Raw genomic sequence first — 16195 nt, forward strand, 5'->3', positions numbered from 1 at the left:
TGAGTGGTCTGATGGACTAATTAACAGGGACTTCCAGGACTGCCGAGCGGCTGGAGCAGCCGTGCGGGAACCTGAAGCCTGGCCCCGAGCCCGCTGCTTGTCCAACTGGCGTGAAAGGCAATGATCAAATCAAGCCATCCCGTGGTTTTCTGCAATTCCTCCTCAAATATAAAAAGCTATTTGAAGGGGAATAGCAGAAAGGTCTTCTCCTGGCAAAAGGTTCAGATCTGGCCATCAGCCACATCAGAAACGTCATGCTTTACACCATGGCACGGGCTTGCTCTCTCCTGCTGCTGCTTGCAAGGCTGGATGTGCACCCCCAGATCTCCCTGGGAGATCTTCACAGAGGAGAGGGAGATGCTTCCTGCAGCTGTTTGTTGTGTGTCGAAGGGAAATAAACCAAAGGTTTGAAGTCATGCTCAACCTCTTCCCTGTTGCTCGTGTTTCCCACCTGTGCTACCGCAGCAGCATCGCCATCCTAGTGCCCCTGGGGACCCCAAGACCATCCGGTCTGTCCTGCCCCAGGACAGTCCTGCAGCAAGCAGGAGCAGGAGACTGTTTTGAAAGCAAGAACCGCTCTCCTCAGGACTATCATTCCCCACTTATCCATAAGGACAGATGTCGCCTCCTCAGAGCAAAGCCCCTTGGAGCTCAGCAGACGATGTTTTAGGAAAAAAATTAGGAGAGAACAAAGTTGTCCTTTCCTGTATCCTGCCAGCTGCTGCCTGGCACGTGTCAGGGACTCCTGAGCCTGAGCTCACCCCGGTGCAGTGGTGATCAGCCCTTTATAGCTGGGTCTGCCACAAACACATCCCTTCCCTCTCTGGACCTTCACAGCCTTCAGCCCCAGGCACCGTCCCAGGGCAGTCTCAGCTCCCTGACTCCACTGCACACTGGCCTGTTGAATACCCATCACCCAGCTATTCCTCAGGGGGCCTTGCTGGCCTTCCCCATAAGAATTAGGGAGAAATCAATCACTTTTTCACCATTCATGATTTTATGCATCTCTGATATTCCCAGTTGACTTCCTGGGCCAGAAGATGCCAGCCTTATTGCTTCCCATACAGGAGCTGGTCCACACCACTGGGTGTCTTGGCCAAGTCTCTCGCTACCGTTCCCAGGGCTGTTCGATCCTCTTTGAGGTAAAGGCACCAACATTTAAGATGGTGCTCAAGACATCTGTATAAATCCAAGGGATGCCCACCTCATGGCATCTCCCACCCTCGTCTCAATTCTCTCCCCAATAATTTCTGATTCTCCGCAGCTGCAGTTTTGTTGACTGTTGTCAACTTTTTGTGGTGTTTTTTTTTTTCTTCCTAAGAAGCACCTGCAATGACTCTATGTTCTCCGTCTGAAGTGATGACAGCCAACTGAGAGCCCACAGCTGCAGGGACCCCAGGGATGGTCCTGGTGGGAGGACTCTGCCTCCCTGCCCACAGTGAAAGGAAAGAGAAAAAACCAAACTCAGAGTTTGCCTTCCCCTGCCCAAAGTCATCAGGATTGCCATCATATCACGGGATCTTACGGACTTACGGATGCAGCCTCCTGTTGGGTGGCCTGAGCTGCGAAGCGGGCCACGTGGTTGACAATGGGGGAGAAGTTGGTGGGTCCGTAGAAGCGGATGTGGGGCAGGCAGGCTGAGTACGCTTGGACGATGCCCTCCACACCTTCAGGGAAAGCAGAGAAGCCAGGCATTACAATACATTACAAAGCCCAGGCCCACCACAAGTCGAAGCATCATTAGCTAACGCTGTCATGGGAGCTGAAGTTAGACCTATCCCCCCCCCCCCCCCCCAAACTCATCCAGCTCCACAAGTTTCATCCACCTCAACTCAAATTTTCTAATACCAGGGCTTTGCTCTTTATTCACTTTGTAGTGAGTCCTCAGACCTTCTGGGGTAAGAGAGCCCTTGTAGTGCCCACAGTCAAAGAAGGCTTTCCTTGGGTTTCTGCAAAAATCCCAGACTCAGCCAAAGAAGCAGAGCAAAAAGAAAAGCAACTCCTGGTCTCTGAGGATAACCAAAAACCAGACAGACATGGAGCAGAGTAGCGGAGAGAAGCAAAACAATCCCAGAAGCACCCTCTGAGCTCCCAAACTGTGTTTGGGACCTGCAGGTCATTGAAGACTCTTCTGCCACACCAGAACAGGGTAAATGGCTGCTCCCCCAAAAGGATGCATGGGTGTATAACTCAAAAATGACCAATTCCACAATTAATCAGCTGATAATCAGTTCTTTGGGAAGGACCTGTCACTGATAAGAGTTGCAGGATGGCGACTTCTGCGCCCCATAACACCTGCAATAAATCAGGTCCAATGAACCCATTACAGCTACCAGAGAGGGACTGAACGAAGCAAAGGCAGCAGAAGAGCACATGTTCACAACCAGGTTTCATGAACCAGTGAGCAAGGTTTGGAGGCTGCCCAAGTCCCTGTTTTGCTGGGGGCAAAGGCAAAGGTCAAACCAGATGACTTTTGGAGTCCATGGTACCCCTTACCACTTAGGATCTGAGCAGTTCTTCAGCCATGACTGTGACCAGTTCTCAGTTGCTAAATGAAGCATTAAGTCTGAATTTCCCATCTGCTAAACAGGCCTAGTGTTTCTTGCAGGCTTGCTGGAGGAGCAGACGGCTGGTAGGACACACCAGACACCAGCACGAAGGCGGATTTTACGCTGTCTGAATCCAGTCGGGCCTTCCTACACACCCCCAAATTTCCTCTGCTTTCTTATGAGTGCACCCTTAGCATGTGCTCTGCTTCACCGTTCATGTCTGTCTCTGAACAGACCTTGAAAAATCCCCGAGATGTTATTGGAGAAATGCAGAGGGAAGGACAGAAGACACTGAAGGCATCTAAGGAGTCTTAAAGACCTGGTAGATGCTTACCTGAACAGAACGGGTTTGTGGGATTGAAGTTAATGGCAAACTCATGGGATACCTGTGGAGAAGAAGAGACACAAATTAACACAGAGGGCCAGTGCAGAGCAGGCTGCTCACTATCAGTTTAGGTGATGCTGCAAGGCTGGTTTGGGTCTGATGCTCCCCGGGGGCAGGACCCGGTGGTCACAGACGTTACGTTCCATCCTGCTGGGTCAGCAACACTTCCCAGCCCTCCACTACCCAAACAGCAAGGAGTCGCAGAGACAAACATGGTCAGGGTTGAGCAGCATTTTAGGATGGACTGGTTCCTCAATCCCCCCATCACGGAGCCACCTGAAATTATCACATCATGCATTCTGCTACAGCTATCCAAGCAGGTTTGTCCACATGGCTTCCCACTGGCTGCCTAGAGGGAAAGCATGCAGCAGGGATGCGCTCAGCCAGCTGGGCCATCTCACCGGTCACTAGGAGAAATTACTTCATCCTATAGCAGGTTATAAAGGGATAAAACTCAATTAACATTACAGGGAGCCCCAGTTCTGGCAGCATCCCAGTTCCCCATCTCTCTGCAAGTGGCACGGCACAGCAGGATGGAGGCAGGCACAGAGCAAGCTGGGCCGAAGACCTGATCTGCCATGTCAGCTACCATGACAAAGCCAGCAGATGACTAGCTTCATCACCGGGGTCATCATGACGGTGAAAGCCAGCACAAGAGAGGTGATGTGAATGCTTGGGTGTGATGGACAGCAAGTCCCAGCACAGTCTGGGCTGATTTTCATTGACCATGAAACCATTCCTCCTCCAAGGCAAGTAGGTGCAAGATCCATCAGGTTTTCTACCACATCCTTTCAAGCTGAGGGAGATGCTCTCACAAGGAGGTCCTGTGGGACACTGGCAAGAGCAGATAGCCCTGCACACCCTGATCCCTGGCCTGTTGCACTAGCCCATCCAGAGAAACCAAACAGCAGTGCTGACTGCAAATCACAAAACCTTCCTCATCTGCTTCCACAGGAAGAGCCTGCAGACAGAGACCACAAAATGCTGGGCAACAGTTGCTTTGAACCTATCTCTGCCAGCAAAGGCAGGGCAGCTCAGAGGCCCAGGTGCAAGAGAGGGTCAGGACTCCTGGCCCCCAGTATGAACCTTGCCAATGTTGGTGTGGGTCAACAGCTTGCTTGGGGAACAACCATCAGATCTGGGGGCTTAGGCATTCCTCACTCTGCTACCTGCAATCTAGGCACCTTAAGAAGCAAACAGATTCTCAGGAGCACCAAGGACGCGCAACTGCCTCTTCCAGCACCTCTGAAGTTTGAAGGGAGTGATTTGGGCTTTCAGGCCGCCAGCTCAAGGGCTCTGAAACAAAAAGCTCCCACTCTGTTCGTGCCAGAGTTACAAAACAAGGATATTTTCTCCCTCTCAGGAGGGTGGAGGTTTGCTGAGCTTCTCAGCCGGGGGATCGCTTCGGGACATGCGTATTCATAACGCTGGCAAAATGACTGTCCTCTAAAGCGCTGTGTGAAGCAGAAGTCCTCCTGAGACTGCAAAAGCAACACTGATTCAGACTTTCCAATTATACTGGGCATTGTGTTGAAAGCAGCAGAAACTATTTTTGCAAGAGGCTGTGGGGTGGGAAATAGCAACCCAACAAAAGTAGGTCAACAAAAAGTCCTCCCCATGCTGCAAAGCTGACGAGCTGTCGGACCGGTGAATGTCCATCAAGAGCCTGCTTGGGTCTCTCCATGCCTGTTGAGCACAACCAGTAACACTCCCAGCCACCAGTAACCCCAGGGTTAGAGACGTAGTCTGAAATGCATGAGTTGGTTTTGCATACGCCCTTTCTCGTAGAAGCCTCAATTTTGGGCAATGTATCCAAATTCAAATTTCTTGATTTTCAGTTGTAAAGAAAGAGCTCTTTTTTTTTTTTTTTAGAAGAAGATGTTCAAAATTCTGCCATACCAGTATTTATAGACAAGGCAAGCAAAAATATTTCCATGTTTTGCACTGCATAAGAGGGGTTTCTCTTTCTTTTAAGCAGCAATGAAATGGTTTGGAGCTGTGTTCCTCACCATCTACAGACCAGACCCCCTGCATAGCAGAAGTGTTGCAAAACCTCCTTTGGAGTTTTTTAGGATTTTATATATATATCTATATCTCTGCTAGAAAATTCAACAGGAGGGCTTCGAAATAACAAAAAAAAAAAAAAAAAAAAAAAGGATCTCATTCCCTATTCAGCTCGTACTTTGAAAAACAGTTTCTGTGGAGTCCAATTAAATGTATAGGGAGCACCTACAGGTATCACATTCACCAGTAACTCACAGGGAGAAACTCTCAAACCACCCCAAACGGTAAGACATTCATCTGCAGCCAGCCTATGTCCTCTTCCAGTCCTGGATGGGGATGGCCATAGCTCCATCTTTTCCCATCAGGAATTAGGGACGTGCCTTGCAGACACATGGCTGGAGCCTGTGCCAGAGAACTGACCCCGCAGAGGGTTCTCTGTCACCAACTCGAGTGATCCCACCCCTGCCGTGACTCAGTTTCCCTATATTTATATATAAAAAGGCAAATGGATGGAAGCCTTTGGGGTGGCACATTGGCAAAGCTGCCAGCTTCCTTTGGCCGACCCCATCTCCCAACCCCAGGGCAACTGGTGGGGGTCTGATGTTAAGCATCACCCTCTCCGCTGCTGCCTTGCCTTTGCTCATCCCCCAGAAACCACAACCCATCTGCTTCCCTCTCCTGTTCCCTACTGGGAAACCGCTCAAGGCTCTGTACAGAGCTGTTACACGGCAAGATGTTCTTTGACATTTCCAACAAGACTTTTGTGTGCAAAACATCTCTACGGGCGCCTGAGAAGCGTTGGGGGAGCCATGGCAACGGGAGCACAAAGCACCATTTATACGACTCTTATCTCTCAACTATCTTCTCCATTTCCACTCCGGTCTGGGGGTACGACAGCCGCCTTCATCGTGTCCCCCCGAGGAGTATCATCAGCCACGCTGCTCCCTGCCTGCTGGAATGCAGGGCACGGGTTTCAATGAAGAACCACTGCTTTGGCTTTGAAATTACCCAACGACCGTTGATGGCCAAAAAACCTTTAACGAGCGAGTTGAGCTGGTGATGCACAGACTCCGTGGGCCAGACAAGCCTGGGAGGGATGAAGGCCCAGGCTGGAGCGGCACACGGCGGTGCATGGGGGATGGCCCCACTGCTAATGTGAGACAACGACCTCAGGGTCGCTCAGGGCATTAGGGCTGGTGACCTTTAGGCATGGGCCAAGCACCTGGGGAGGGAGAGCTGCTCTCCACTAGGGTTTACATGGGCTTAGACATCATTCTAGGGGAAAACAAGGTGGTTTTTCTGGTAGTGCTTATGGAGTATCCCCAGGCCTGCAGGAGCAGTAGGAAATATTTCTGCAGCAGGCTGCAGGAGGCAGCCACAGGGGGGGCACAGGAGTAGCATCCCTCTGCCCCCCAGCCCCTAGCCAGCATCCTCGACCTGGTACCTACCTCCAGCCTTGCAGGAAGGGTCATTTCCAGCCCAGCGATGTGTTTCCCACAGGTGCTGAGGGATGTTCGCTGTAACAATTCGCCCATTCCCCCAGCAGCCCGAGCCACCATGCCCTTTCCATCCCCACTGCATTTTCCATTCCCATTCCTCTCCCCAAGTAACAAATCCCTGACGGCAGCTGACTGTTAGTCCTTGGAAGCTGCCTACCAAGATTTTCCCACCAAAAGTGGTGAAGTGACAGACCAGAGACATTTGCCGGCCAAGGAGGATGAATCAGCTCCAAAGTGCACATGGAGGGATCTCCTCCTGTGGCTGGCAAACAGCGAGAGCTCCCACTTTAGTCACATGAATTTTGGCTGCCAGGAGAACAGAGAAAAGCGCAAAGCTGGCGCGGGCAGGACATCCCCAGCCTCAAGGGCTGGCAGCGATGAGCTTCCCTGCCCGATTCACAGCCACTGGTGACTTATGTGCCCCGCTGCGCTCAGCCCAGAGCAAACCTCCCCTCCCAAAGAACACAAAAGGCTCCCTGAAATTCAACCCCCAACCCAAAGCTGTGAACTTCTCAAAACCAGCGAGCAGAAAGAAAATGCACATTAAGGGCGTGAGCAAAGAGCAGCCAAAAGACCCAGCCAGTAATGAAAGATGGTGGTGTCCTGGCACATCTTCTCAGCCGTGAGAAGATGCTCCCCATCAGCCAGCGTGGGCTGCAGGAGCAGCCCCAATGCCTGCCCACCTGATGAGCAGAATGCTCCAGCTCACACCCTTGCAGGACCAGGGTGCCTTTAACCCCTTCAGTGCCTAATCCCAACAACAGATCAAAGTGGCTTTTGGGAAAACCCCTCTGTTCCAGTCCTTGTAGGCTCTGCCCGTACAACATCATGTTGAGGCTACCCAGCTCCCAGTCCCCTTCCAGACTTTGCCACCATCTCACACATTCATCCAGGAGCCTTTTCCCTTGCCTGGAATTGTTCCTGCCTCCTGCCAGGAAAATAAATCAATGCCTGACTCTGCCCGTTAATGCCAGGGAGCTGCTGCTCTTAGAAGGGAGGAACGGGCTGCCCGTGCCCCATCCCCGCCCACCTGCACTGCCACATCTCAGTTGCCACCAGCTGAAATCCCACATCTGCCCATTCTCCCTCTGCCCAACAGGTTTTCCCCAACCAAGCCAGCTGGGAAGCCCCAGCAGCTCCACTCCTGCCCAGGCAATATCAGGACAAACCCATCTCAAACGCACAGATGGCCACAACACTTCACCTTCCAGTCTGGCGGGAGCTGGGCGCCAAATCCCAGAGCAGGAAACATCTTGTCTCTAAAAGAGAAGAAGAAAAACGTATGGGTGTATTTACACACACGAAGCAGGCTTGCATGGCTCTTGCTATGGCCCCCTCATGCTACCAGCTGCCCGACGCCCAGCTACAGTGAAAGTGCCAGCTAAAAAAGGTGCCAGCCTTCCCTTCCCCCAAAACAATGCAGTGCCTTTAAGAATCATGAGAGCTGAACAGAGAGAGAATAGATGTTCCCCTTTGGCTTTTGATCTTTAGAGAAAAAGAGTCCAGCTTTGCTTCGTCACCCACAGGGATCAGGAACATCCTCTCGCCCGAACACCTGAGTCTCTTGCAGATGCGTAACCCTGGAGATTTAAAAAAAATTACCTATCCATTTTGGTCACAAAAGCCAGCACGGTGAGACCATCAGATTTCTGTTTTGTTTTCTCTATCGATGTCTAAGATGATATTTTTCTGTGTTGCACATGTCAGGGCACCTGGGGAACAAGGCAGGCTGGCAGTGCAGCTGCCAACGGCAAATACCAGCAAGCTGAGGGCATCTCCTCTGCGCCGAGAAAGCACCAAACGGCTGCTCCCCACCTCTGCTAGTGCACCCTTCCTCTCAACAGTGGTGATGGGGGGAGAGGAGAAACCCTGTCCTTACCCTCTCTTCCTCTTGTGTCCCAATGTCTGTGGTAATTTTCTCCCAAGGAGCTTTTCAAAAGCAAGGTATTATTTAGCCCTGGCTTTGCAGATGGGAAGTCAAGGCACATGCATCCCAGCAGCCCCTCGGCAAGCCAGGGAAACATCTGCAAAACAGGGGTGGAGGCAGAAGGGCATGGTGCTTACGAGTCATAGTCCTGGATGATCTGGCCGACAGCCCAGATAGCCGACAAGTACTCGTTTGTCCCCATGGGGTTGATATAGTGCAAAGAGGAGGGGTCTCGTGGGTTCCCATTGGAGGCTGTGAAGTCAATCCCAACCTGGGAGACAAGAGAAGGACAGACCCGTCCTCCGTTAGCAGACACCACCACGGACCTTGCCACCGAGCCACCATTGCCTTTGAGGTCCACACACAGTCCCATCAAGACCCAAACCTCAAACTTTCTGAAAAGTTTAACAAAATCCAGCTTTTCACCTTCCCTAAAAAAAGCTGATTAAATACTAGGTTAGGCAAAGCCATTCACTATTACATGTACATTTTTCACCAGCAAGCATCACATAAGGTGTCCCAAAGCAGCCCCTGCTCCTGGAGCAAGCCCCCACCACCTCCAGCTCAGGACTCTCCCTGCCCATCTCCCAGGCGTTAAGCTCAGGAACTGAGTAGCCCCACAGACACCAAAGCAGCCAGAGCCGCCTGGGCATTTGGATCTCAAGGTCTTTGACCAAAGATTCACAACCCTGAGCAGATCTTTCCCTGCAGCCACTCTTCATTGGGCTTCCCTGGGGACCAATGTACGCTGAGCTCTCAGGAGACTTTGTCAGCAAGGCACTCATTTTTCTCCCTCCTCAATTAGGCTTTCTATTTAAAGACATTTGTAGAAATGCCTATCTCAGACCCAGTTAAACCTGGTCAGAAGAGGTGAGATGCTGAGCCACCCAATCTGAAATGACTGGGAAGGAAAAGTTGGGAAGAGGCGAGCAGGCGGCGTGACTGCGCTCGTCTTGTTTGCTTAGCAAATAGGCAAACCCCAAAATAACTCCGCCGGCTAAATTGAGCTCAGGGGATTCGCGAGGGATTTTGCTCCGTATCCGTAACAGGAGAGGACGAACTCCGATTTGGCTGAGACGGGACCTTGGCCTGGCTGGGCCAAGGAGACATCACAGCCCAGGATATGCCACCACCCTCTGCCAGGGTGGCTGGTAAAACAGGCTTGACAGGACAAGGGGACATGGGGGGACGTGGTTTTAAACTGGAAGTGGGTAGGTTTAGATTGGAGATAAGGGAGAAATGTTGTACAATGAGGGTGGTGAGGCACTGGAACAGGTTGCCCAGAGAAGTTGTGGATGTCCCATCATTGGAAGCATTCAAGGTCAGGTTGGACAGGGCTTTGAGCAACATGATCTAATGGAAGACGTCCCTGCCCATGGCAGGTAGGTTGGATTGATGATCTGCAAAGGTCCCTTCCAACCCAAACCATCCTATGGTCCTATGAAAACCCAACTTCTATATCAAGCAACCTTACAGCCTTACCAACCTGTGGTTCACTGCCGTAACACCCACGCTTGTGTGCCCAGCTCCTGCCAAGCCACCACAGGCATGGTCAGAGAGCAAGAGGGAAACTGAGGCACAGGGAGGGGGCTCAGTGGACTGAGAGAGATGCATGCCCCACTCATGCAAGCAGTGTCACCCAGAGCAGCACTCGGGCAACAAATTTCAGAGGGATGCAGCTGGTCTGCCTCTAGCACAAGGCAAGCGGCCGGGCACCATGCCCCTCTTCTCTGCAGCTTCAGCCCTTCTCTCCCCACCATCTCCCTTGGCAGGGAGGACACCAGCAGCCTTTCCAAATGGCAGTGGTGCATGCAGCAGCATCATCCTCCCAGCTCAGGCATTCCTGCAGTGTTGCATCCATTGCAGACCCACACAGGTTTTTGGACCAAAGATGCCTTGAGAGGGGGAGAAACCCTCCAATAACTGGCAGATTTTTAGATGGGTAGAAGTATTTCTGCATTCAAGCCTAATTCATGCAAGAGCTCTGTGCTACCAATAAACTTAATGATTTTCTCTTCTATTCACTCTCCAGCACCAAGACCTTAGCTCACAGCAGCAGAACAGCAGACAAAAAGCTCTCCCAATCACTCCTGTTCCTATGGCAACTCTTCCTCCTCCTCCTACTCTCCCCCCATCATGTTTTTAGACGAAATAACAAAATACAAACTGAAATACTGCAAGTGCCCGCAGCTCTCCGGATACTGCACCAGAGAAGTTTGCAGAAATTGAAAACCCCACTTCTGCATTGTGGCAGTTTCACTCGGGGTTGTAATGTCCTCGATTAGTTACTCCTGACAAGCCATGGTCCAGCTTGAAAGAAGGTGGAAATGCCAGTAAAAATGCAGAAAACCATCTCATTAACATCCCAAAGCCTCTCAGCTGGCTTCAAAATAAGGAGAGCTTCCATAAAAAAACTGGAGGGTGGTTAAACCCTACGATAGGGAGAGAAGTCGGTAACATTTTGTGAAGGGTCACAAGGTCTTTGTGCGAGTCTGACCTTCAGCCAAAGTCTAGCCAGCTCCCTCTGTGCTATTGGACGCACCTGAGCATCACCATAATGACCCCCAAAAATGCCCAAACCACATGGTTTAACAGCAAAATGGGGCAGCTCCTCATTGCCATGAAAAGCCACCCAAGCTGGTGCCAAATCTCATGCAGAACCTCCCTCCCCAGTTTTGACCATTAAATACGTGTTACTATTACTGGGCAAAGAGAAGCAAAAGTCCTTACAGTAAACATTAGCTGGCAGCCTCCCAGGATGTAGTCCAGGAAGGAGAAATCTCTGGTTACCTGAAAGACAACAAAAAATAAATGTTTTGGCAATCATCACCATTGCAGAACGAAAATAAATAAATACACAGAAAGTGCCCAAGCCTGCAGTCACTGTGAGTTTGGGCCTTGGGGGGACCTTCAGCCACATGCCAAAGCAATGGGAAGAACCACGTGGGTCTCCCATGGCAGCGTTTTGGCACTTCATGAGTCGCGTGGGGCCAAGCAAGGCCGCATGTTAGTCCAAAGCTGGCGTGGGAGGTCTGGACGGGGATCCTGGAGAGCTGGAAGTGTCCACCATGGTGAACTGAATGGAAGATCCTCTCCCCATGGCCAAAACGGTCTCACACCACCAGCAGATCTGGTGTGGGAAGAGCTGTGTTGGCGCTTTCCCCGCTGTGCTGCTGCCATGCAAAAAGAGGACTTTGCCAACACCTCAGCTCAGAAGAAGGACCTTTCCCACCTGCATCCAACCCTTGTCCCCAAGGAGACACCAAGCAGTTGGTAAGCACCCACAGCTTGGGCTTCATGCAGACTGCCCATGTTGACCACCTCCTCCTGGGTCTGTGGCCACCCGGGTGGAGGGTGGCACCAGCAACTCAGTACATGAGTTGCTCCAAGTGGAGAGAAACCCAAGCAGAAAAGAAATCACACTTTTATTCGTGCTCTGCAGGACCTGTGCTTGGAAATGCAAGGGTGCTGGAGGCAGAAGGGATGGGGGGAGCTCGGGAAGACCCGAGCTCAGCCAGAAGCGGAAGGAAACATCCCGACATCATACTCACTTTGGAGGACTTGACAATGATGATCCCAGAGTTCTTGTAATTCTTTTTCTTCTTCTGCTTTTTGGGGTTAATGCACTCTAGCTCGAGCTGTAACACATGAGACAGACAGTGGTCTGAGAGCAGTGCTGGGCTGTGCCAGGTGGCTGCAGATGCCACCAGTGGCCACATCCTGTGGACACCCTCCCTCCACGTGTTCCAAAGTGCTGAAGAAACATACATGAATCACAGTGAGCTACTAGTATTTAATGATGGAAATGGAGGCACAGAACCTGCTTGGGAAGGGGCTGCTTTTCCTTTCCAGGGGCTTTCACCTTGCCCAGGACCTGGCGCATGGCAGCCAAGACACCCTGGCATGGCTACAGGGGTCTACGGGATGGGAAAGGGGCAAATGGGATGGGACGGGTCAAACACATGAATAATTAGGGCAGGCCACCACCTTTCCTCAAAAACTCTGGGAAAACAAAATGCCTCTTGAATATTCAGAAAATTGCTGCAATATTTCAATTTTTTAAAAAAATCTAAAACTGAATAAAAACTTTTGTCAAAGAAGAAAGTTTACATGCAGATTGGTCTGAGGGAGAGGGCAGGACTGGGCAGGGAGAACACAGAGAGAAAGTTGTGTTCATTCTTCCAGCTGCAGAAAAATGGGAAAATTTTAAATACTAAAATCCTTAAGTTTCCTGAATGTGAATGTTGCATTTCACTGACTGAACAAAATCAAAACGCTATTGACAAAATCCCCTAACTCTGAATAAACCCAGGCAGCTGGTCCAGCCCAGACCCACTAGCAGGTAGCTCCCACATGGGTCCCACGTAGGACGGTGGTGGCCGGTCTGTGCCCCCTCTGCTAGCATCCTGCTCAGACCATCCAATGATGGCCCTGGACCTGCTCAGACCAGCCCAGTGATGGCCCTGGAGATGTCAATGAGCCTTTCCCCCCCCCTCAGCCAGGCTGTGGCTGGACACTGCTGATCCCAACCTGCAAGCACGCCGGCATGTGGTGCCTGGTCTACAGCCAGAGCATCTCTGTCCCTGCTTCTGTATTCACCCTCATCAGCATGGCCACACAAAAGGATGAGGCAGATCACGAGGAGCTGCCCCAGGGAGAAGGGATGCTGAAGGGCAATACGCAGCGGTGGCAAGCAGTGGCCACTTGCTTTTGGAGGTACCTTCCTCTGCCTGAAGCCTGTGGCAGCTGCGGTCAGAGAGCGGCAGCAGCTGGGAACGGCTTTACCAGGGAACGGACGGTGCCCGACCTTCCATGACAAGCCAAGCGAGGGGAGGAGGCAGAGAGAGCCCATCCCCAGGTGGACCCATGTTATGCACAGGTGCACAGCAGCATAGGTTGCAAATCCAGTGGAAAAACAGGATCAACGCCTGCCTCTGGCACCATCAGCTTGTGCAGTCCTGGACAGGACACTTCACGACTTTGTGCCTTGGTTTCCCCAGCCAGGAAATTTTTTCTCATTGTACCATGCATGGTGTTTCACACACCCCCAAGTCTCGGCCAAGCCCTCGTCTTGGTTTTGTAATCCTAGCGATGATGGCAGTGAAAAGCTCTGCTTATCCAGGAGTCTTCGCAACAGGCCTTCGATCAGGTGGCATCTACCAAGGCTTTTGGCCAGCACTTCGGGGGGAAGACAGGGATACCTTTGGCCAAAAAAATGGTGTAGAGTTGCACAGAAGCTGACACTCCTGAGGATGAGGCTGCCCTTGCTGCAGATGCAGCCCCAGCAGCATGTCACACCTCCCCATCTGACCCCCCAAATCACAGGGCACCCCTAAATCACAGGTGCTGCTTCAAACATCTCAGCAGAACTCAATTTTTCGGGCAAGACTGCCTCAGCCCTCTCTCTAGCTCAGATGCTTTAGCTACAATGGTGGCCTGGGTCACTCATGGTGTGGGTGGGAGGAGAAAAGTGGTTGGACTTGGCTTCTTCTCAGCACAGGTTGAGGGTCTCAGTCCAAGTCCACCACCAGCCCCAAGGAGCCCTCTCCTCGTTCTTCCCTGAAAGCATGTTGGCACTTACTGGAAAGGCATCTTGGGCTTCGCACATCCTGGCCACCGAGGTCTGAAACTCCCCGATGAAGTCATGTCCCCCATCACTGTCATAGTCATAACACATCACCTAGGGCGGAAGGAGCACAAACCAGCCTCAGACGCAGTAACTATCTCCTGCAAGGAGACTTGCTGAAGTTCCCAACCTCTCCTGTTAGAGACCCCAAACAGGGTTTTTTATTGTTTTGGGGGATGGTTCTGCTTTAGTTTTTTGGTTGGTTTTTTTTAGTAAACCAGCCATGGGGTTTTAGATGTTTAACAATCAATCCCGGAGACTGACTGTACAAGCTGAAGGGCCCCCAGTTACCTTTATCAGCTTCTCTACATCTCCATCGCACAGTGACACCAAAGGCACAGTGAACGGCTTCCAGACGGGGTCCAGTGTGTACTTGATCACCTGCGGGGTGGGAGCAGAGGGTGCCGTTACAATGGGCACATCTGCAGGGGGAGATTGGCACAAAGCAGAGACACGTCTCCAAGAGCATGTTCTCAGTGAGGCAGGCCAGGCAAGCTGCAGAAAGCCCCATCTCAGCCCTCTTCTGCCTCCTTAACTTAGACACAGCGGCTCCCCCTTCTCAGGCTGTAGCACGTGTGAGTTACAACAGATTCATTTGCATTATGTTGGGTGATTTATCCACCTCTGGGGGCAATTAAATAAACCTGCTTGAGAAAACAGCTGCAGCAGACTGGGCAGCATGGGCACAACCATGCCCAGAGCATGGGCACAACCACTTACCCCACCAGTTCAAGGCCAGCAGCTACTATTTATGCCCTCTGCATCCCCTACTCATTGCTTACCCCCCCCGCCCCCAGCACCCCAGTGCAGCCTACATCCATCTGGGGTCTGACCACCGAGAAGATGGAGCAGTGGGATGCTGCAACCAGCTGGGAAAGCCAAACAGCTTCGGGCATGTCCAGCTCTCTCACCTCATCTGTGTAACATCTGCTGCCTGAGCTGGAGAAATAATTTATGCTTTTTGACATTTCCTGAGAGAATGTAATCGCTTGGTGGAAACCTAAGCAAACGCTAGCAAGCTCCAGGCACATGCTGCGTACATCAGAGGTGCCTGCAGGGCAGGTGAAGACCCTCCTTCACAAAGGTGTTGTGCTCAAAAAGAGATTCACGTGAATATTGGTCAAGTCAGACACAGCTGGCAGATAAACGCTTCTCTGTGCAGGGTAAATGTAGGGATATCTGGCGGACCTTGGACCTTGGACCTTTGCAGCCAGAGCAGCAACAGCACAACTCAGCGAGGAAGAGGTCCATGGGTGCTGCTGCAGGCGAACAGCTGCACGGGACCTGCAACAGGCGTCTTGTTTTACAGACAGGCTCTTGCACGAGACCGGGGGAAACCCTGATACTGCGAGCACAGTTTAGTGGGGAATTTGTAAACACCTCCTCCGGAAGGCTGGGAAGAGCAGGGGCAGCCCACGCAGCCCGAGATGGTGCCCGCACGCTGCCAGCCACTGGGTCCCCAGGGTGGGTGGGAGAAGGATCCGGCGTCTCCATTGCCGGGCGCCCAGCTGGGCGTTCACACTTGTGCTTAAATAACAGGCTGTAACGTGCGCACTAATCCTTCCCTGCCAGACACCTCCGTGGTGGCATGAGAAATGCCAGCATCAGACTGAAAGCTGGTTTTATTCCTGCACGGAAAGCTGCAAGAATGGGGAACCTTATTTCTTCATATCCGGCCTTAAAACACAAAGATGGTTGCCTGGTATGGGATTCCTCTGAGGGCAGCGGGATACATTTGGGGCTGGGAGGGAGGAGGATGTTGGAGCACCCATTACTTGAAAGAAAACCTGGCTAGACCCTTATCCAGCAAGACAGGACAGTGGAGGAACCAGGCAGCAACCCAGAGGAAAAATCAGTATATACATCTGCTCCCCATAAACCTGACCTGCTGATAGAGATCCCAATTGCCATGCCTCTTCCAGGAGGAAGGGCTGGAGGTCACTCAAAATCCCCATGTCCAAGAAATACGTCTCGGTGAGTCAAAGCCCAGCTACGTGCACTAAACCAGGAGGAAACAACCAAACAAGGTCCCAGCCTGCTCCCACAGAAATACAAGAGAAATAATAAGGTTAGTATGAATTAAATATGCATGGAAACATGTGTGGGAAAGCACTGAAAAATAAACAGCAGAGCTAGGGTTAAAAGGACGGCCTGTATGGATACCACAGGGCACACGCGTCCTGATGCTTGTGTGCACATGGGTGT

The 16195-nt window shown here is 51.7% G+C and overlaps 1 protein-coding gene across 8 annotated transcripts in view; it reads right to left on the reverse strand.

Annotated features, from left to right (window-relative positions):
• The window catches only part of CPNE2 (copine 2), a 54637-nt gene that overhangs the window by 5122 nt on the left and 33320 nt on the right, over nucleotides 1-16195 (reverse strand). For 6 of the 8 annotated variants that reach the window (XM_052795790.1, XM_052795789.1, XM_052795787.1 and 3 more), the window contains 8 exons: nucleotides 14282-14371; nucleotides 13946-14044; nucleotides 11916-12002; nucleotides 11095-11154; nucleotides 8502-8635; nucleotides 7642-7696; nucleotides 2884-2935; nucleotides 1534-1667 (listed from right to left, as the gene is read on the reverse strand). In XM_052795790.1, coding sequence (XP_052651750.1) covers nucleotides 1534-1667; nucleotides 2884-2935; nucleotides 7642-7696; nucleotides 8502-8635; nucleotides 11095-11154; nucleotides 11916-12002; nucleotides 13946-14044; nucleotides 14282-14371 — 711 coding nt within the window. Of the gene's footprint in view, nucleotides 1-1533; nucleotides 1668-2883; nucleotides 2936-7621; nucleotides 7697-8501; nucleotides 8636-11094; nucleotides 11155-11915; nucleotides 12003-13945; nucleotides 14045-14281; nucleotides 14372-16195 lie in introns of all 8 variants that reach the window. The other 2 variants (XR_008236507.1, XM_052795791.1) reach the window with 2 other exon arrangements.

Source organism: Harpia harpyja, chromosome 9 (genome assembly GCF_026419915.1).
Source record: "Harpia harpyja isolate bHarHar1 chromosome 9, bHarHar1 primary haplotype, whole genome shotgun sequence".
Lineage (NCBI taxonomy): Eukaryota > Metazoa > Chordata > Aves > Accipitriformes > Accipitridae > Harpia > Harpia harpyja.